This window comes from Electrophorus electricus, chromosome 6 (genome assembly GCF_013358815.1).
Source record: "Electrophorus electricus isolate fEleEle1 chromosome 6, fEleEle1.pri, whole genome shotgun sequence".
NCBI lineage: Eukaryota > Metazoa > Chordata > Actinopteri > Gymnotiformes > Gymnotidae > Electrophorus > Electrophorus electricus.
Genome location: NC_049540.1, coordinates 16118854 through 16142171, shown reverse-complemented (window position 1 = coordinate 16142171; position 23318 = coordinate 16118854). Strand labels below are relative to the sequence as shown.

Sequence of the window (23318 nt, the reverse complement as noted above, 5' to 3'; positions counted from 1 at the left end):
CGTTCGATATCTATCGACTGTCCATAAGAAGCAGTGTTCTTTTATCTATAAGTTAAGGTTAATTCAAAGAACAAGCATTTGAATGTTGACCACTATTCTTAAAATTCAATTCTTCTTCTTGTTCTTCTTGTTCTTCTTGTTCTTCTTCTTCTTCTTCTTCTTCTTCTTCTTCTTCTTCTTCTTAGTATTATTATTATTATTATTATTCAATTCTTCTTCTTCTTCTTCTTCTTCTTCTTCCTCTTCTTCTTCTTCTTCTTCTTAGTATTATTATTATTATTATTAGTAGTAGTAGTAGTAGTAGTAGTAGTAGTAGTAGTAGTAATACTGAATGATGATATTTTCCATAATCTTCATACAACTAAAGAAAGATAATGTGCTACATATAATTTAAGTTTTAGGCTAATCAAAAAACATGGTGTCTAGATCAGTCATCTGAGTTTATCTGTAAAACTAACTGTTTGATTAAAAGAGGATACAGCACTAACTGCATTAAATAGATAGCCTTCGCTAATAACGAGGTTCTATCTTTTCTAATTAGTTCAAACATTGTTAAAGAAAAAGCGAAAGATATCGAGAAGATATATTCTTTTTTTTTCTCAGGTTCCAAGCACCTTGTTGCCAGATGTTCATTAATGTGCATGAACTGTTTAAAACTCACTTTTCTCAGCAGGCCGCACGTGGACTGGCTTCTGGAAGCAAGTCTTGGAGGTGGAAAAAAGGCAGCGTAGGGTCTTTATTTGGTAACTTCTAGAGCAAAACCAACGTGCGCTTTCCATGGAATGTTAGAGTATGTTTTAACTAAATCACAAGTTACAGAAAACTGTTCGCGTTTACTTACTAAAAATCACATCTTATGTCAATTTCATGCAACGACGGCAAGGAATTTCAGGGTGATCACAATAAGCTGTCATATGTGTATGCCGAGCCCTATACATTTCAGTTTTAGAAAACAGAAGCACGATCAGTTTTGTTACACCTGCAGATGCAGATGAATGTGTTTTGCAATGTTTCTAAGGCCCTCATTGTTTTAAATAACCCGCATTACAAGTGCATCATGTACAGAAAAGCAGAAGTGAATAAAACTAGCGTCGTAGTAAATAGAGTTACAGTAAAATACTGCTATTCGTATTCAGTTCTAACATTAACTACTTAATACTGAAACCCTTAAGCAAGATCATCACTTTCCAATTCGTTCATTAGGATTCGGTGTCCTCGGCGCGCAGCGATGTTGCGCTACAAAGCGCAATGGTGTGATACTGCGTATTTGCCTAAAAGGTCTTCAACACTAGAATCATTGTACTCCTTCGTGTTCCTTCTTTCCCCCACCCACCTTTACCTAATGGATAGTGAAACACTCCGGGACTCAATCCTTCTAATGAAAATACTGCATTAATTTTATTTTGTGATGTGTCATTGTAATTCAAGAGATGTTTTTTAATCTTCAGATTGCCTCAGCACGGCCCATTTCAAAAATATTTGGCAGCAGCCCATCCTCCCCTGCGCGGCCGACGATTCATTTGACTGAATGCCGTTTGTCAGACGCGCGGCATTAAAAGCCCCGCTTTGTTTGAAGAAACTATTCAGAGGTTTTTTAAAAGCGCGGCGCAAGGTATGTAAATTGCGCCATGGGAAGAAACAAAGTGCTCGTGTGTAGTCTCCATGTCTGGATTCGGTCCATGTTTCCAAACAGTCCCCCTTCACCCGTCTCATGTCATCTTGCCTTTATTGGCGGGTCTGTATTCTGCTGTGCGTTGATGGGGTGCTACAGTCCGTCTCATCGTTAACAGCCAATTTCCAGAATGTGTTCGCCATCATAAAATACAAGAGGACCAGCGCTACAGTTGGCATAAAAGATCGTCCATGACTAATCCACATCAGTCGTATGTTCTTTTATTACCAAATACATAGATCAAGTAGATCAGCAGATAGATAGAATATACTTTATCGGTCCATGATGGGCAATTTGTATGTGACAGAATCAAACCTTGAACTTGGGGTACACGCATAGTAACAAACCACCAGTCACCATAACCTTTCCCCACCACACTGCATGCCATCCTACAGAAACAGTGTCAGAAAGATGGATGGAAAATGAACAGACTATTACAGACTATAAGGCCTCTACTGGTCATGTGATCAATAGATCAGAACAGGAAGTAAAGATCAACAATCTCATATGAAAGGTAATCTTCTGCCACTGCTGTGATCTTTCACGCTTCTCCTCACCATGTTATAGTATCTGTGTGTTGTATGTGTAGTATTGAATATGTATTTTTCTTTTTTATGATAGGACACTAGACAGATCTAGGCCTACTTGATGCACCTGTTAGGAACTCAGGGAGGCCATAGCTGACTGTCGTCTCTCATTAGTCTAGGACCTAAGGGGAATATTGCCTAGCTGAGGCAGCTGGTCCTAACATTCCTGGCTCTACATGGTGCCAACTACGTGAGTGTGTATTCTGTCCTGTGTGTGTGTGTGTGTGTGTGTGTGTGTGTGTGTGTGTGTGTGTGTGTGTGTGTGTGTGAGAGAGAGAGAGAGAGAGAGAGAGAGAGACTTAACTAAAGTCTAAGACTTTAAAGTCTTAACTAAGAAGCAAGGATTCACCACATATCATGGCATCCCAATCGCTTTCCAGACTAGTATCTCACTCCCTTAGCTGACCGGCACCATTTGTTGTTGATGAAGACTTGTTGAATTAAATTAATAATTTCTGTGGAAGACAAGTAATATTTTTTTAATATTCTATAGCGCCTCTTTGCATGTGGGTTTTTGTCTCATGTCAGCCAGTTAATAAATAAATTGAAAGTAATTGTTTGGGGTCTCAGTAGGTCACGAGCTGAGGGCCTTGGCACCAGGCTGAAACACTAAGGGGCTTGGATCCATGTAATGGAGGACTGCTGGTTTCAGTATCTCAGCCCATCCACTTGACACTGCTGTTTTGGCCTTGAGGCACCCTACATTGCTCCAGGTGAATGACAGATTTCTGCCCCAGCGGGTTATGGGACACTTTAGGCATCTGTAAATCTTTATATAAAATACTATATGTTTTTGGACAAACATTATTAAATAGCAATAATATGGCTGACTTCTGAGTTCTGAATTGAACATCAGCTCTTGTCCTGAACTGAACTTCTCCTGAGAGAACTTCTCCTGTGAGAGCTTTCCCCCACCCCTTTGTGCGTCCCTCTGTCTGAGGTCTTTTATTACGCCGAGTTATAGTGTGATAAAAAACTTGAGTGTCTCTTTGACCTCCACTTGCCACTCTTCACACACTGCATGATGGCGTCCTCTGTATCTCGTCTCCTAAAGCCTCCATTTTCTTCCAGAAGTGCTTGACGGATATTTTCCCGATGCTGCCTCGCCGAGCACTTACGCTTGAAGCAGCAAGAGCTCGCGTGACACAAGAGCTTACGTAACACAAGCCCCCAGCTTCTGCAAACACCAGTGTTTATCCAACCACAGGCACGTGTAGCCTGGGCACCAGTGTAATTGGAGCCACGCGCCACTGTGCTTGCATTGTCCGAATTGGCCTGATGCGTGTGATTTTGAAGCATGCCAGCGCTCACTCAAGCCGCCCCGTATGAACACGGTGCCGGAGAAGCGCTACGGAGACATTTGAAACCTCTCACAATCGCTCTCACATCCCATCGTTCACGCAGTCCTGCTCACTTCCCTTTTGACACAACCACTGCTACCCTTTCCCCCCCCCCCACCTCCCCCACCCCACACACACACACACACCACTGTCATGACCACAGAACAATGCTGCAGGAAGGTCAAAAATGCCAAGAAACAAATAAAAAGAAAAGAAAAAGAAAAAAAAGACAAGAAAAAAAAAGAAAAAGACAAGGAAGGAAAATGCAAAAATTGGAAATCTTGCTTTTTTTTCAGAAGTGCTGATGGAAACTGGGAGGTAGTATGAGTCAATGTAACCCATGTGGCCTCTCAGTTTTGCCCATAAAACTACGAGTGTGGTAACTGCTTGTATAGAGTGGGAGGAAGACTGGTCTGGGGACTAGAAGAAGGAGTCTAGTGGGCATGTGTGTCTAAGGTGTGGACATGTGGTGTGGACGTATGTATCTAAGGTGTGGAAATGTGGCGTGGACATGTGTATCTAAGGTGCACAGCAGTGATGTGTTGGTGCCAAGGTAATGGCTTTGGGACTGTTTTGCATTTTTGTTCTTTTCTATTGGACAGGGTTTGATAAGAATGATCATAGATGCTGCTATTGAAGGAAACCAATGAAAGAAACACAAGAAGGTGCCTCCCTCGCTCCTTTGTTAATAGGCACACACACACACACACACACACACACACACACACACACACACTCGCCATACACCATCATACAAACACATGCCGGTCAGCCAGCACTTCTTTTACAACTGTGTCCTCAGTGTTTCTGGTCATGGGCCAGTGAGCTCTTTCTGTCACTGCAAAAATAACTTAAATAACAGAAAATAATAACAAATAAATAACAAAAATAATTTAAATCATCATTGCTGTTTGAATTGAACTGCTCCACCCCTACGCTCTGCTGACATAGGTTCATGTTGCTTTTATCTTGTCCCACTGTTCTTTGCTGAACAGACACTTTTGTCGTGTTGGCTGGTGAATTTTTTCGTGGCCGGGTTAGCCTTCATGATTGGCAACCACGGCGGTCTGCAGAAACAGACTCAGGTAGCAGGGAACATTATGCTTGATTTGGAGAGCTAAAGGAGTAGTGAATGAAAAAATAAACACGGAGGCCTAAAGCTCTTTGTACGGGGGGGGGGGGCTTGGAAATTATTATTTTATGAGATGTTTACGTAAGCTTGTTTGCGTAGAGGGACTGTTTTGTGTGGACGATTTTAAACACAAATGTAACCTTTTCTTTAGATCAATCAGGTACATCCTTATCATTTTCTGTAAGTTCCTCTTAAGCGTGAGCCTGCTCCTTACAAAGGCTCAATTTGAACAGTTCTGACCAAGATATCTTGGGTTTATGAGACCCGAGCTCTCGATAGACTGAACATGGTTTACGTTTAAACATCACTGTGGCAGATTAGAAAAAGGAAGTGGGTTTGCTGAAACATGGCTCCCCAAACATGTCATTTATCTGCGTGTCAGTGTCGTGGCATCGTGCGGCTGGCGCACCAATCAGCGCTTGCCTCTCGCATGGCGGGCCACATGTGCACATGTTCCACCGCAATCCGGGAGGAAGAATGCAGAGGTTCTGTCTACTGCACGCAGGCGTGTGGGGTAATTAGCGGCAATGACAAAGGAGCAGGGTGCTGAGCCGTGGCCTAATACGTTGCTGGGGCTGGGACAGGCGCGTGGCCCGTAGCTGAGCCCCTGCCCCATTATTAATGAATGACCTTTGCGGATGTTAAAGGGTTCGCTGAGTGAAATTAACGTCGCTGCTCATTTGTTGCTGTCAGTCTCCTCCCCCAAACTCCTGCGGCTGTGCGTGAAAGAGGAGGGGTTACTTTTATTATTTTTTGGAACAGTACTTCTAATAAGCAATGTAAGAACCAGACTGGTAATAGTCTGAATGTTGTGGAGCATGTGGTGATGCGCATGATTTGAGGTGAGTTGTGAAAACAGACTTAGAGAAAACAGAGGCATGGGGGTTAAGGCTGCAACATTGTTAATGGTTTTAAACAGAATCGGGGAAATTTCTAGCCGTATGCTGGACGTCCATAGCAACCACTTGCCGTTGTTGTTGTTGTTGTTGTTGTTTATGATGAACAGCTGCTTAGCAACCATAATCAACGGCTTGCACTACCACCATCCCGGCTTGTCTCTTTGACCGGCCAGACAGCAGTTACTCTCACTCCCACTTCAAAGAAAGACAGAAACGCCCCCATATGACTCCACAGAGCTTCCTACTGAGCCTTGTTAAAAAAAAAAAAACAAAAACGTGTGTACAGTACAAAAACGCTTCAAAGGACCGGTACTGCTGACTGTCTTGAAAGCATAGAGATTGTTCCTGGGTTTTTACTGGCCTGTTCTAGGTTATTAATCTTCACCGCACCTCACTAAATCTTAATTAGTGTGACGATAAAGGAAAGGGGTGGGTGGGGGGAATGAGTGAAACAAAACAAGATTATATAATCTCAACCAAACAGAGTGCTTGTTAAAGTATCTTTGCTGGAAACACCCAGAGAGACCACCATTGGCCTTGTCATCTGAATCACCCGCTAGTTCAGTGGGCGCTGGGAGGTGTTGCTACCCCTGCCTGCATTCTGAAGCTCCACCGATGCAGTCAGCAGGAAAGCGTCCATCACTTGAAGAGGCTTCGCTTCCTGCCGGCTCGGCTCACCTTCCTCTCCGCTTGCTCTGGACATAATTCTGAACTTCACAACCCCTAAATGAGACTGCATGCTCTTTGGGCAGATCCATGTTTCATACTCTCACAATTTTCACAATCCCCCTGTTTCCCACCGGTTTCTCTACAGTTGCAGAGTCATTTGTGAGTTTGAAATGGGTGTTTCAGAGCAGGCAGAGGAGCAAAACATAGAGGGCAGGGCCAGCACTGGAAAGCAATCTCAAGTGTGACTCAGACAGTAATAGAATATGTTTACTTATGCTGTATGTCTGAGGACCTTCTATTTGAGCACAGCTTCACGCTCATAACTCAAAAATGCACTGATCGTGGACATGGCATTTTTTGCACTGTGTTTGTCCATGGAAGTTGTTCCTGTTATTAGCGCTATTATGCCTCATGAGCTTATATTTGTGTCAGTCAAATATGTATGTATTTATTCCCGGATTGGGCCTTCGTGAGATCGCCACTTTTGCCCTGGGAGAGGCAGTCCTTTCCAATATGACATCCTCCTCCCGCATGACCCCAGAGTTTATGTTTATCCGTCTCGTGAGAAACCCTTTGCCCGTAATGCCTTTTCCATGATTAGGCTGATGGCAGGAAACTCATCCGAAATAAGCTGGAGTACAGATAGCAGCACATATTAGGGCAGGTCTAGGGGAAAGCAAAAGGCGTTCCGTCAAAAGAAGGAGATTTGAGTAATGAACTCGCCATTTCCGAAAACCAGCTTTAAACTCACATTTAAGAAGGGAAATGCTCATGTTGTCTGTGGTCTCCATCTCGTGCTCTGTTCCCAGTAGTTTGGGTATTGCAGTTGTGCTATTGGTGTGCCTCGCTAAATCAAGATGTGACTTTTCAATGGGTAATTTCCTGTCAATTTGTAATCGAGCAGTGGATGGAACTCCAATCACAAAAATATGAGTGCTCCGCCCTCTTTAAATGTTTTACATCTGGGATCCCAATGGAAGGCCCTGCACAGGCACTGTTACTATTGTCACTATTCCATTCTGCTCAGCATATACCTTCCACAAGTCCCCCAATCTGTCTCTCCACGCTGCAGATCTGCTTTTGAGCTGTACGGCTACTCTTGCATGTACTTCGCAGTCCAAAACTCACTTGCCTCCAGACTGTAGGCTGCTCTAATCGGGAACTCCAGGTCTTCATCCTTCTGGAGTTCACGCTTCAAAGTTTCAATGTCCTTTTCTGGTCCAACTCGTCATTCGGTTGTAGATTCCTTGCCTCCGGGCTGTGAAGCCTGCTGCTAGTAAGACTACAATTCCCAGCCCTCTGCCGCCCCTAATCAGGCTCATTAGAGAAAATCTCCTCTCATTTGGCTCGTCGTTCTTTTTATTACTGCTGGGATTCCCTTTGCTCACTTGCATTTAAGTGGGACTAAGGACTGCTTAGCTGAGTGGCCGACTTTTCGATCAGCTGGCTAGGCCTTTTAGTATGCATCCTTTCTGTTGTTTAACACCCAAACTGTCCACAGTAATGGCTGATTATTCATGTGCTGTTTGCTGTGTGCGAACTTGCAGAACATAGCCACTGCATACATGTCACGCACCACCCCGTTATCCGCAATGACTGTGATTACTTCATAACCCAGCTGAGTGACTCCTTTCCGTAGACAATCCACTATAGGAGTTGCCTGTTTACTATAACATGTGAATGTACTATATAAACTGTCTCATTTTCCCAGCTTCTTCTGACACTGTGCTAGACTTTAGCTGTTGATGGCTCCTCTGGGCGTGGGTGGGACAGCAACTCTGCGTCTTCTCTTCCACGGGGACAGAAGGCACAGCGTACCCTTTAGCACGACGCTCAAACTCTTCCTGACAGGCTCAGCATATGCCAGCTGCTAATTGCAGTGCCGGTCCCTTCCCCCCACTCTGCTGTTCACGCGCCCTCCATCGCACGCCCTCCATCACACTGCCCGGATTAGTCTGACGGGCCGCCGCACCCGCTCTCTGTTATGCCCACGTGTAGAGAGATCAGTGCCTCTCAGCTCTGGGTATGAAGTCTCTTTACAAATGCATGGCCACAACAACCTCACACACACACACACACACACACACACACACACACACTAGCACTTAGCTAAGGGGCACATCCAAGACAGCCAGCTGTGATCCTTTGTAGTACCCTATTTTTAGACATAGTGAACTGAACCATAAGATAAAAAAGTGTTGCAATGTTTTATTATGAATGTTGGAATGTTTCAGAACATGGCCTCAGTCTGTGTGTACTTACATGGTGAGTGGAAATGTCACATGGTTCTCTCACTTCTTATTTAGATGGCTGGTGTCAGTTGTATAGTGGCTTAACGGCAGTGTTTTATAGAGCCTTCATCGTGGGAGTGGGGCAAATGTACATAAAGTGTCTTCAGCAGGGCAAGTGAATAAGTGCAATTCATATGCATGCGTGTGTGTGTGTGTGTGTGTGTGTGTGTGTGTGTGTGTGTGTGTGAGTGTGTGTGTGTGTGTGTGTGTGTGTGTGTGTGTGTGTGTGTGTGTGTGTGTGTGTGTGTGTGTGTACAAGTCTGTAGTAACACAGGCCTGGTTCTTGGGTCCATCTGCTGATCTTGTGTGTCTCGCAGACAGGTCTTGACAGGGCTCATCTATTATTGATCACCTACTACACACACACACACACACACACACACACACACACACTGCTGAAAGTAAGGCTAGCAGCATACTGAAGATTACTGAACATATTCGTCTAATCAACACTTCTACTTCAGCCTCTTAACTGTGTGCTGTAAAGTCTAACTCAGTTCAGACATTCCCCATCTCTGAGCACACAGTGCTGTTCTATGTGAGTTTTGAAGTAATACTGTTATGGGGTACTGTACAATAAAGCAGGAATATGAGCGAGTTGCAATGAATGATGGTAATGAATACATGTCACCCACAAATTAATATAATTTTCTGCCTTGTTTTCTCTCTCTCTCTCTCTCTCTCTCTCTCTCTCTCTCTCTCTCACACACACACACACACACACACACACACACACACACACACACACACACACACACACACACACACACACACCCCAGTAAACCGTTACTCATAGACTTGTTTGCCGAACTGTCAACTTTGCTTTCTCTCAATCTGGCTATCAGTCTGTGTTTTTCTAACGGAGAACCAAACACTCCGTACCAGTTCTGCTCCACTTAGAAGGAAAACTAAAACAATCCATCAATTGTCAGAATCACCGGACCGAATGTGGGAGAACTAAATGGATGTTAGCTTTGGAAATCCTCTCCCATGCTTCAAGTGATAGCGCTGCAGTAGTGTCTACAGCTCCCCGTATAAAGTCATGCTTTCTAGCCTAATTAGAAAAAAGATGTACTTCATCAGAGTTTCTTTGAAAAAAAAATGGTTTAAATTGTATTTCTGTGTACAACTGCGTATTTTCTATTATGTTTAGCGTGTGTGCGGTACTCACTTTGATATAAATATATAACCGCAAGCGGAATGTTTCCCTACTGCTGCCAGTTTACATACCCATCAGTTACAATGGAAAGCACATTTAAAATTTCATTCATCAGTTCCATAAATCAGTTTTCTGGGACAAAAAACAAACTTATAATGCTTAAAAGGGGTGCATTCTGGCAAAGTTTGGGGAATTTTCTGCGCACTCTTTCAGCACAGCATGACGCCCTTGTGCCATTTTGCCACTACAATTACAACCTCTTCGGTTTTCGCTGGAGAAACAAGCCGTGCCCATCCCAGCTCTAAATAATGAAACGGGGCGGGGGTGGGGGGGGTGGGGGGCATGGACACAACTCGCTGAAGCTGCTGACCAGAACGTTATCGCCTGCAGACATCTGAGGTTGCTCGAAACATTCCTATTTACGGTGTGGCGGAGCAGAAATAAATAAATGTGTTAATATGTTGGGAAGGCTGGCTAGAGAGCGCACTGGTGCTGTTTGGTTTCGCCGTGATGATGCCATTTATCACGCGCTGACAGCCCGCTTTTGCGGAGAACGCGGCGCTACGCGGACCGGTTCGGCTCTTCGAGAGCGTGCATAAAACGAGACAGCGCAGAGCGGCGGTCCGGTGTGCTGTCGTGCTGCTGTTGCAGTTTTGCGCAGGGAAATTGCCGTGCTTTCGGACACCCACACAAAGCACTTACTAACAAGTAGCCTTCAGTATATTATGCGCTTACAATTTAAAGATTTATTTTGATGTGTTTAATAATATAGGAAGTTTAAAGCTCTCTACGATATTCGTTGTAGATTTCACTCTGTCACGTTCATCCCCCTCTATATCCCACCCGGCTTCCTCTTGCATTTCTGGAGGTCTGTTCTCGTCTCATCCGAAGTGTCTCAGAGTGCACAACCCCGCAATGCAATAGGCTGTAGGTGCTTGTTTGCATACTGTTAGTTGTAAGAAGAAAATGTGAATATCTAAACATTGTCAGTTCTGAATCGGTGTTGGACATTGTGTCTTCTTTGTAATTATTCCTTGCTGAGAATAACTATGTACAAGTTCATATTCTCCTGTCCTTCAACTTTGTGTTTGTGTGCATGTGCAAATGTGTGCGTGTTTGCGCGTGCACGTGTGTGTTCAAGCAAAGAGTACAGGTGGTGATTTATGCTTTTGCGAGCAGTGAGATGCGACTTGACATTTTCCTGCTGTGGTGTAGCCCAGTTCTGGCTCCATGCTTCATTACGTGGCGCTCCCAACGCGATTCCCGACCCAGTAAAAATAACCTGCACTCGTTCAAATGTGAACAAAAAGAATGTGAGAGAGAGAGAGAGAGAGAGAGAGAGAGTGTGTGTGTGTGTGTGTGTGGTGAGGTGGCAGGGAGGGTTCAATACCCTTTGCTATTCTCACCTCCACCTGAATTTCCATATGGTTATGTGTCATAACTTCACTGAACCTTCAAGTTGAACACACACACACACACACACACACACACACACGAAAACATTGCTTCCAACCATTTCAGACTAGTAACGTAAACGAGATAAAGATATAGGTGAATAAATAAACATTGGTGAGTACAAATAGTTTACATTTTGCGCTCATGCTTGTATCTTCCCCCAACAGCACATTGTATCTCTAACAGCACGTGAGCGTGACTCAACCCGCTCTCAAAAGGGTATCCACTTGTCAACAAAACATTAAATGATTAAGTCTGTATCTGTCGAGACACAGCCGCTAAAATAAAAATGCGTGCGCATGGACGTAAAGACATCTCCGTGTTTTCGCTGACCCAAATTAGGACCGTAGTGAACATTCAATGCATTATGGAATCAAGAATTAGAATCAAGGTCTAAGCACAAGCGCCTTTTGGCTTAAGCCTTTTAGCGGCAGTGCTTGGCTAGGCCGAGGGGGGACCATCCTCTCTGAGAGTTAGTTCAACCCTTTCACTGGGTAATGTAACTAGGCAAAATTTATGCTCCCCTACCACATCATCAATATGCCTGTTCTGGCCCCTGCTGACCGACACAAGGTTAAAAACGTGATTAATGTGCTTGAATTTTATGTTCATGCGAATACTGAAACAATACTTCAGTTTAATTCACATATATTCACAAAAACACTTGAAATAGTATAGCTTCAGGCCATGATTAGTGTCGCTTGCCAATGTGTGTGCTTACCATGATGAATGAAAGTCAGTTTTGAAATGTATACATAGTTGCTTCCCTTAACTTACAAAGCTGTGCATTCTATTGCATTAGTTTGTTTCTGCTGTTTCATTTCCGGGCTTCCTGACCATTCCCAGAGTATGTTGCCCCACTGAAGGAAGCTGTATGTAATGTTCCTTTGCACCTATTACACATGTTTTTTGAATCCATTACTTTTCAAGTACCACTTAACCTTGCTGCTAGGCTTGTTTTTCGCACTGATATGGGGTTCGCAGTCTTCCAAGTTATACTTTGCTTGTTGTGGCTTTTGCATGTTTTATTGTATTTTAAAAAAATAATTATTCTTCAACTGTGTCCATGAATTCTAACACAATAAACTGTTATTTGTTTGCATTATTTTCAGATGACAGATGCAATGTGCATAAGAGGAAAGAAGGAAGGGAAGATGGAGAGAGAGAGAGAGGGGGAGAGAGAGAGAGAGAGAGAGAGCGAGAGAGAGAGAGAGAGAGAGAGCGAGAGGGGGTAGGGGTGTATGTGAGCATACCAGGAGGAAATTCCTAGACACCACTTTATCTTCACAAACCCACACCCAGGGTTATTACTTGCCATTATGTTTAAGAGTGAAATTTATTGCTGTTTGTATTTTGTTTAATGCAGCCCGCAGGTGAGACCCCCTGACGCCGCTGCAGACGGACGCTTTAGTGGTCTCTTTAACTCCCATGGCCCCAGCATTTGTTTACCTGCTCTCTGCTTTTCCAGTGAAACGCTCAGATGCGCGCCCCCGACAGCAACCCCTGTTTGGGTTTCGTTTAGCCTTCAAGTGCATGGTTTTTGTTAGCTAACCGTTGCATGCTACAGGCATGGCAACAGACCCCGAGCACGCCTGTCCTTATAAAGGTCAGAGGACCTAAAACATACATACAAACAAATAGAAAGATGGCATGTGAATGTAAAATGATCTTCTCTCCATACATCAGGCATAATACTGGCCTTCAGGCTTTCCTCCTGTCCTCAGCTGGGTCAGAGTGGATTTAGTATCGCATGCACTCAAACTACCCCTTACGTGCTCCAAAGAGTTTCCATGTGTCAGGACGTAGACCGCACCGCGTTCACTGACAGGGCAAGGCAGACAGATCTGTGCCATCCCCCGCCCTGCCCCCAAGCTGCCCTTCCACCCCAAGGTAAGAGACGCTGTCCCGCACCGCTGTGTATCCATGAGAGTCAATCGCTGTGGGACACAGCAGGCATAATCTGTCCAAACAGCTCTGCTCCGAAGAGGTTAAGAGCCATCGATCTCAGCCACAGCTCATATTTCATCCCCGGGAACAATATTCTTAATTGACTCGGAGCCGCTGTTATGGATTATAGGCTTGAGAAAAGGAGCAAGGGATGAGGAGGAGCTGAGGGTGGACAGGAAGAGGAAAGCAACACCTGGCTTTAATGTCAAGGTCACAGGTCCACTCTACCTCCACCTCTAACCCTGTGCCTGCCCCCATTTTGATTCATCATATCTTGTTGGCCATAATCAAATTCAATGTTTTTTAATGAAACTCATGCAAATTGGGGTGTTTTTTTGTTTTTTTTTTTGTTTTTTTTTTGTGCTTTTCGCTGATCAAATAGTCTGCCGCGGCGTTTGTCTTTTCATCCCTCCCACGCCCACTCTAAAAAAAAAAAATCACTAATCATAAATTAAGTAGTTTTACTACTTTACATAAAGTCGGTAAGTGAGGAGAGGACTAATCAGGACTAGATCAAACGAATCGCTCTTAATTGAAGTGCAAAAGCAGACCCTCTTGGTTTTGTTATAGAGAGAGGACTACTCCGGGCTCCAGTTCTCTTGTCTGCAGCCTCAGTCCTTTTCCTCGCCGTCCCAGCGGTCCGTGCAGGCGCGGACAACAGACGAAACACGGCAGTCACTCTGGGAAATGTGGTCTCGAGGGGGTGCTGCTGAATGGCTAAGGGGGGCTTGGGAGGACGTGTCTAATTAGGTCAGTTCCTCTGGTGGGTGCAGGTGAGCGGCACTAGCTTGAGCAGAGCTTCTGCAGAGCGAGACATGCTGTGGAGCTTCAGGCTGGCAAACGCTACAGTTTTAGGTGTGTGGGTAGAAAAAAAAGAACCTTATTATTAAAAATCTTATTTGAGCTGTACAGAGACTTGTTGCCATGGTGTGAACTATTTCATGCTGCAGGGCGATGGCTTTGAGATTGTATCATTTACGTCTGCACCTCACTTAGATTTCCAGTTTCAGTTCACGTTTGTTGCCTTTATGCCTTAATCATTATGTGAGGACCTTGTCTCTTGTGGGAGATCTATAATTAGCATTTATTTAACTTTTCTTATTAAGGTCTAGGAAGTTGCACCCACCAGTTACAATTTAAACCTTCATATGTACAACTCCAGTCTGGACACCCAGCATCCATCAGTTTGGTGATTTGTCCTGCTCTAACATACCTACTAAGCCTGATCTTCATCTATGGTGCTGATCCATGTGTGTTAGAGCAAAGGAACCACCAAACTGGGCAGTACCCTGAACCTTTAGTGTTATGCAAGCCTGTTGGACACAACCCTACATATGGATGGTGCGTGTATCCACGTTGTCTCCACCTGTTGCTGTAGGAGACGAGCAGAACGCAGGAACCGTAAAACGCATTTACAGCGCAAAGTGGACATTTGCTTGCTTTCTCACTGTGGTTGTCAGTTTGCAGCAAAGAAAATCAATAAATCCCCATGGTTTGTAGAGCATTATGTTTTCAAATCAAAGTAAGAATGGGGAGAGGATTGTACTACTTAGAGGAGGCAGAGGTTGGCTTTTTCAACCTGATGTTTAAAAAAAATTTGCAAAGGTAGCCATTTTTTTTTACCTTGGCATTCAGCAGTTAGTAGTTGATGTCTGTCTAATACAGTGTTCCACTTCAAGCTCACTGTGAAGAGGCAGGAACAAATACGGCCCCGTTTCAAATTTCCAAGAACTGAACTTCTAAAAAAGCTGCAGCGAGAAAATCAAACCAACAAACAATGTTTTCAAGCTCATATTTATTACTCCCAAAAAACCCAAACATAATCTACCAGGATGACGTCCATAGAGATGTTTTATTTGCTGTGTCATGTGCAAGGCTGTGATTTATGGTTATGTCATCATTTTAAAACAAGGTCAACCATCATCGATAGCTGCCAGATTGTGATCATGTCTCCAATGGAATTCCCAGAAACGTTAAAAAATAGATTAGAAGAGGCAGCTCTTTCGTGTTGAGACAGTATCACTTGTCTTCAGTGTTGTATCTACAAGCATGCTTGCATCGGAGGTGCGTCAGGGTACTTTATTTTCTATGTCTGTTTTCTTTCCCTTTGCCACTAAAAATGTATCCACTTTATAACGACATTAGAGTAGCAAATGCTAAAGCATTTTTACAAGTCTTTATAAACAAAGGTAAAAACAGAAAGGGGGCGAGTTACAGTAATACTGTATTTATAGCAACAACAACTTAACACCTTTTTTTAAAAACGTTTTAACTTGTCAAGGAGTGATACAAAGACCATTGTCAGAGGGGCGAAGTCAGATGTACAAAGAATATGTTTCAATATCACTTCTCGAACATCCGCTCGAAATGCTGATTAAAATACGGTCAAGAAACAAACAGCAAAATGAAACAATAGAATAATAAACACTCCAAGAAGGAAAAGATGACATTACTACATTTCCTAAAAAATACAACAGATTCTTTTTAAAAAAAGGAGAAGTCCCGTGTCTGGCAAAGACGAAGCCTCGTCTACAGACACTGTCCATAGGAGAAGCTTGCTGGTCCTGACTGGAGTCATTAAGGTGTCCATGTTCAGCGGTCTCAGTTCCTTTAGTCTTTTCAAGCTTTTTGTGGACATTTGTCCTTTAGAGACTCGTCAAGAGCTTTGTGCTGTACAGAATCACTGCTGCACATGGGGTCAAATGAAAGCAATAATAATAACAATAATAATATAATTAATAATGATAATAGCAAGGCTGACGGTGGGAGAAGGGAGAAACGGTGAACACAGGGAGGACGCCGGTGTGTGCTTTGCAAGAAGATGGAGGACTGACCCAACAGTGTGTGTTCACCCAGAAAAAAAAGCCAAACCACTTCATTTTAGTCTCAAAAAAGGTTAGGATGTAAGAGGAATTGAAAAACAGAGGGAAAGAGATTTTTTTTTGTGTTTGTTTTTTGTTTTTTTGTTTTTTTTTACAAGTTGTTGTGGTGTGGTGGGCGGCTGCCAACAAACGGTACTCAGGATAGAGATTTCTCACGAGGACCGCATCAAAACTCAATCTTGGCGCGAGTTCTCACACACACACACACACACACACGCACGCACGCACACACACGCACACACTCTTGAGTCCTGTACAGGAGTTTAGGGTGATTGGTCATAATCACCCTGAGCGCTTCACATACAAACCCCACACCCCCTCTCCACACCACTCCAGGCAAAGAGTCCATAGCGGCATGAAGCAGCGCCATCTACTGGTGGGGAAGGGGGCCAACAAGGGCTGCCGGTCCATCTCAGTACAGGATGGGAGGTTTGGAGTAGGGTCTGTTCTCTGGACACCAAATGAGAAAAGAAAACATTACATATTAATCCATCTCTACTGACAGATTAATAGGAGAGAAAGTAAATTATAAAGCTTTAATTTAAAAATTACACACACACACACACACACACACACACACACACACACACACACACACACACACACAGAGTGTTCCTCCTTTAAATCCCTTCCACAAAGTACTCTGATAATACTACTGCAGTCTTCCCACCGAAGCCTGTTTGGAGAATGAATCATTTAGCATTAGCTGTTGACATGACACCCCGGATCAGGAATGGACAAGTGGCTGGGAAGGAGAGGATGCGGCACAGTGGTGTGTTAAACCCAGAATTCCAAGTTTCTGCCGTCGCCATGGAGGAAGCAGTTCATCAGAAGCGGATTGTTCTTCTGTGTGCAACGTGCCTGTTTTGGCGAGTGATAACAGATGAACTAATATGTATTCAGGATGTAAAGGTAGGCATGATGTCATGGGGGTGGGGGGTTGGTCGATCGGACAGCGTGAACTGTCAGAGTGTGTCATGTTGCTGGCTAGGTTGCGATCCGCCTACGTTTACATGCAACAATGTTTTCATACAAACTTGTGCAGATTTTTTCGTAGTTAAATGCTGTAACGTGCGTCATGTGAACACGTGACATGGGAAGCTCATATTACTCTGTTCACAAAGGAGTTAGAGCCACACAGAGGCCCACCAGCTATAGCCAGCAGACTAATAGAGTTGCTCAGATGGGGGCACCAAAGATGTGTTTTATCGTGCTGTGAAATATGACTTGTAATATCCTGAAGTGCAATTAATTGGGCCCTATGGCTGACAGCAGGCTAAATCTGCCACAGAAATGCAACACCCAGGGGAAGATGAGTCCAACAGATCATCCGCTTCAACCTCCGATCTGACACAGAGCAGGAAGGGGAAGCAGCCATACTCTTCGGTGGGGTGAACAAACCGGGCCTGTCAAGTGAGCGTCTAAGGCACCATGAAGATCCCCAAAGGCAGCATGACGTTCCCGTTCCCCAAACCGCGCGTTCTAACTTCTCAATTCTATACTCTCTCCTTTCTGGTCATGTGTGGTCATGTGAGTTGATCCCCAGACATCCAGCTGCGTGTGTCTTCTCCCAGACCTGACCAGGCCTGTATCAGCCTGGATAGATATATTAACTACAACCAAAGGTTTGGATTTCATGGCCCACATGTGAGATACTGTAAATAGATGCGTGGAGGGGGGTGAGGGGTTGATCTTCCATTGGGACCCCCTGCACACCCACAGACCCCATATTTTATGTTACTCCATACCCGCTTCGTCCCTGCGTCTGATGCAAACTACCCTGTTTTGGTGAAGCTTGACTTTTTCATACCATATTTTTTTCCCCTTTTCTGCCAATTAGTGGGTTGTAAACTTATGTATATGAATGGTACCCAAGGGGCTCATTTGGGGGTGTGTACATCCAGCATGGTTGGTGCAAGAGTAGGTCATTTGTAGTTTTCAGCACTGTTTGTGAGCACATAATTACCAAAGTTGGAGGAATGCGATAGCGCTCGGACAAATGGCCGGGATTCGTGACGGAGGCATCTGAAGATACTGCCCGTCTTGAGATGCTCTCTCGGCACTCCTGGTCCACCTCCGTAATTACTTTTCCTCCTCACCTCTCCCCTCCAATCCCCCCGCCGTGCTCCCCACCCTCTCTCTGCTCCCCACTTCTCTTAATCGGCTTGGAAAGTGATGTCACCTTCTTTTGTGTTCAGCAGTTTGCTGTTCGCGCCACTTGTCTTGATTAATCAGAGAAGGCACGGGCCAGCGTAATGGGCCAGCACTGGCCTGGAACCTGAGAAAGCGTAAAAAGCTTTTAGCTCGCCAAGCGGGCTCTCTGCAAGGACAATCAAACCTAATGAAATCAGTTGTCAGTGCTAAGCTTGCAAAACTGTGAAGTCCGACTTGGGAGTGAAGCGGGAAATAATTAGATTTTTGCTGGGCATAATGGATAAATGTGGCAAGGCGTGGGGGCTGGGCAGCAGACTTGAGAGTGCGAGGGGCTAGGCAGACCGGACAGCTGACTTCATACACAAACTCTTGAAGAAAGTCCTCTTACTCATCCACAGAGCTCCTGATCCATAGACCGTCAACAATTAATGGTACCCCCAGCAAAATTTACCAAAATGCATAGAAGAAAAACACAGACTACATCATTTAACTTTTCCCCTAACTGATGAGAAACATTTACTAAAGTCTTGAGTTCTTTGCATGTCTTGTCTAGGCATCCTTTAACTAAGTAATACGGCAGGAAAATTGCTTTATGACAGTCATGTTTTGTTAACTATATTCAACAAGAACACTGTTGGCTTGCAAATCCTTACTTTAGGCACCCTGGTCTTTAAGATGACCTCAATCTATTCTAATTGACAAAAAAAAAAAAAGCAGTCAAACAGCTGCAGATAATGCTTGGGGCTCCTGTGTTAACAGCCAGCCCATAACCATTTCTTCACAGTGGGGTCACGGTTGTAAAAATAAATAAATAAAATAAAGGTTGCTAAATGTGACGTGACATCTTGTCATTGTCATGGGATGGTGTGGGCATCGCTGTCGAGAGTGTAGAATGGAGGAAGCGTGACAGTTTAGCGCTGAGACCAAACGATTACTGACCTGGAGCAGAGCCTTTGACTTGCGCCTCTTGTTGGCCTCCGAGTGTTACGGGGCATGATCGCACAATCAGCGCCACACCATCCCCAGCCCTGTTCCTTGCTTTGAAAGGTCAGAGGTGTCACAGCTCGGACGCTGTCGCTCGTCCTCATCTCTGCGCTAGCATTAGCGACGGGTCTGTTCTGCTTCTCAGCACTTCTGATGACAGGAGGTTCGAAGCGATGGCGCAGAGCTCCGCAAGATCTCCAGGATCGATGCTCGAATCTGCAGTAGCCTTCTGTCTTTTTTTCTCAACTTAATTGCTAGCACTTAGGATCAGTGCACGTGCACATGCTAAACGGGTCCCTATCCCAGAAACTGGCTCGTGCGGTGAAGATGTTTCTTGTCATGGACATGGAGCTCTGAGCCTTTCATCTTCTGGTTTTGGAGGTCTGAGCTGCTGGAGAGTTACGGCCTTGGAAACATGAGAAGGGCCGAAGATTTAGAGTGAACTCTGTCCCTGATTCGTCTGCGAAACCCACCCACCGGTGACCGGCCGGTGACCCCTTTTGAGTGCAAACGCACTCCGGAGCCAGCCCGAAGATAAAGACAGGACTGAGTGAAGGCTTTGCACAGGGTTGCGGTGCTCTGCTGTTGCAGCTCTGCTGTCAAGCACCGAAAGAAAAATAGGCATCTCTGTATTTGCACATTGTGAGACTGGCTACAGAGGTGGAGGGGAGGAGGGAAACACAGCACTTTGTAGCATTTCCACTGTGTATTCCCTAAACATATGTATTTATTCACCTTTTTCTCGCCACACATCTCAGTGAGATCTACGGCTGAGGGTCTTTAATTTACCTTCAGACGTGTTGATAATAGGCCCCATTCGTCAAAGACTACTTAGGCCAGATTCGGGAGGTTCGCTGTGATTCGAAAGGCGTGCAGATGGAACGGGGTGACTATGAGAATGTGTGGGTGGGGTGTGGATGGGGGTGGTGGTATAAAATACAAACAGAAGTTGCGGAAAACAGAAGCTGAAAACACACATGGAACAACATGAGTTTGCAATCCCCCATCTGAAAAGCGGGGATGTCTTCAAAGGGCCCGAGGAGAGGTGGGGCGCGGTTTGAGGAGGGGCCTCTGGTTAGTGTTTGTGGTGGCAGAGCAGGGGCTGGAGGGGGCTCAACCTTATCCGTGGCCCCTGGCAGCCAAGACAGGCTGAGGGGGTTCCCCACCATGTGTGCTGCACATGGCTGCCTGCGTTTTCCCTCCACCTAAACCTCTTTCCCCCTCGCCTCTAACCCCTGTAGTACAATGGGAGAGCCACTCTGATGGGGGTAAAACAGGATGACAGGAGCCACTTTAAAACTGGGACTTGGGATGTGGGTGAGATCCGAAGTAAAACCCTCCTGCCTGTGCTGAATTCTCACATTGCACAGTGCAGTGCAGTAGGTACACACACACACACACACACACGCACACGCACACACACACAAACACACACAGAGTGTGGAGTCTTACCTTGTACGGATGAGTTCTCCTGCTGATTGCTGTTATGCTCAGGCTCCGCTTCAGGTATCACTGCTTCTAAAAACCAACCAATCAAAGCGCACCATTAGAAGGTTCTAATCAATGCTCAGCCAATCAAAGCACACCATTAGATGGTTCTAATCATTGCTCAGCCAATCTCCACATGACCTCACAAGCAACACGGTTAGAAGGCTTTCCATGAATCATAGAGGATTATAAGAACATGCAGTATTCTTTAGTCTGGGGACGTATAAGCACAAAGTTGTCATGCCAGTACCACCAGCAAAAGTGACTTTGCATTTTCAGTTACAGAGAATACACCTGAATTTGTTAACTAATAGTCTTTTTCCAAGTTTTTCCAAGTCTCATAGTCAGAATAGAAGTTACCTATGAACCTGGAAAACATTTAACAAACTATATGTGAAATTACACTTTACATCTAGGTATTGTATTTATATATTTTGGATATCATACCATGGAGAATGAACATTACTTAACTCAGGCATCAGTCAGCAAAGAACAGACATGCCAGTCAACTGCAATAGGATTGCTTACAAAGCAATCGCGTCTCACCGATAAATGAACAGGAAATCACCGAATACAAATGTGACGAAACAACAGATGCTCCCAGTACCATACAGCCCCCACCCCCAAACGCTCTCAGATGAAAGACAAAAACAAAAGGCATATTTCTCTTAATGAATACACGTTTAATCAGCCTTGGCCAATAATTGCCCCTGCACGGCGAAAAACGCTCACAGATGTTCTCGTGCGCTCATGGGCTTTATGTCTTTCCCCCGTTTGTGTTCAGCTGCTGGTAAGATATTCACAATTAAACAAGAGAAATCAAAACAACGAGAGATTAGGAGAACAGTTTAGCCCCTGCTGAGCGTGTGTGTCTAGAGCGCTTGCGATAAACATCAGCCTTCATTTCCTCCTCCAGCGTCATGATGCTAATGCATCACTAATAGTCAGGGTTACTACGGAAACCCCAATATCAGCATTGATAAGGACATGAGTAAGAGGACAGGGAAGAGGCAGAGCTAGGAATATGGCCTGGGAGAGTGGAACGAGGGACGCAAGAGGAGATTAGAGGAGGGGAGAGGTCTTTTAAGACATTTTTGAACGTTTGCACAAGAGAGGAGAGAGAGAGGGAGGGAAGCGCACCATTGAGACTCATGCGGAGGCTCTCGGGGGAGGTGGCCTGTTTGAGGGCCTGCTCCACCTGCTCTCTCCTCTTCGACTCGAACTCCAGAGCCTCCTGCAGTTTCCGCTTTGCCTTCTTCTCCTTCTTCAGACGCTTCTGGATGGTAGCTGGGGGGGGAGACAGGGAGGGGAAGAAGGGCCAGCATGAAGTGTGAACCAGCGAGAACAACACACCAACACACACACACACACACACACACACGCATGCACACACACGCGCACACACCAACAAACACCAACACACACACGCACACACACACACACCAACACACACACACACACCAACACACACACATGCACACCAACACACACGCATACACACCAACACACACGCATGCACACACGCACACACACCAACACACACACACACCAACACACACACACACAGACACACACGCTCCTCGCTATGACGTAGGCCGCTTTTCAGTGAACGGGCTCTGGCGCCGAGCGTGGTCTGGAGAATCACAGCTGGGAGCTTGAAAATGCTCATTAACACCACCAACACAACTCCACACAGCACAGCACAGTCGAAAAGCCACCACCAGAGGGGGGGACACGCTGTGTAAAGCTATCCCAGCCTGCCTGGCTCCTCACTTTTGTCTCAATGTAAGCAGCACTGAAAAAAAAAAAAAACAACAACAAACAAAAAACTTCTTGTATGTGCGGGATGAAGCATCGCATTTAAGGTGTGTGATTGGTTGATGGAGTAGTGAAGTGGTGTGCTAAACTTGAGCTGTGTGCACTTTTTCTCCTTCAAGATGCATGCTGGGACCAGCTGCGTGAACCTCACAACAACACCATCGCCCTCATGCAGAGCCTGGCAATTCTTACAGTATGCCTGCAAACGGAAGTGTTTGTGTGTGTGTCCGCGTGTGTGTGCGTGTGTACACGCATTCACAGCAATTAACAGCTCTTTGAAATACACTTAATCAGGCCCCACTACAAACATAAACACACATATGCACAAACACACGCACGCACGCATGCACACACACACACACGCACATGCACACACACACACACACACATGCACACACACACGCACACACATACACACACACACACTCACAGTGCTATATCTGTTCTCTGCCACAACCCCCTCTTCCTCACACCTCTAATTACTTGCGTTTGATTGGCCAAATCCTTCATTTCCTGTGTACCATTAAGAGCTGCATTTGAATAACATGCGTTGCAGTAACAGCCATGGCTAATAAATTACTGAAGTGTTTGTACATATTGTCGGAGTTGTTACCCAGACGGCTAATTGGCTTAATTTCTTGGCACGAGCGGCAGCGGTTGACTCGGCGGTAAAACCGACTGCTCGAGACGTATGGAGATGTTCTTTTAGCTGCGTTCCCGCAGTCGATTAGCTGTTAGACTTCAGCACAAACCGTTCTAATGTTTCTTCTTTTTTTCAGTCATTGATTAATGTAGATATTAATATAACATTCTGATTAATTAACTATTGCATGGATGGAGT

At 44.9% G+C, this 23318-nt stretch overlaps 1 protein-coding gene across 3 annotated transcripts in view; it reads right to left on the bottom strand.

Moving 5' to 3' along the window:
• Window positions 1–14929: 14929 nt before the first annotated feature.
• Window positions 14930–23318, bottom strand: part of dacha (dachshund a) — a 111548-nt gene continuing 103159 nt past the window's right edge. For all 3 annotated transcript variants that reach the window (XM_035527324.1, XM_035527326.1, XM_035527325.1), the window contains 3 exons: window positions 21800–21946; window positions 20624–20689; window positions 14930–16483 (listed from right to left, as the gene is read on the bottom strand). In XM_035527324.1, the coding sequence (XP_035383217.1) occupies window positions 16446–16483; window positions 20624–20689; window positions 21800–21946 (251 nt within the window). In that variant the 3' untranslated portion in view covers window positions 14930–16445. The remainder of the gene's footprint in view (window positions 16484–20623; window positions 20690–21799; window positions 21947–23318) is intronic.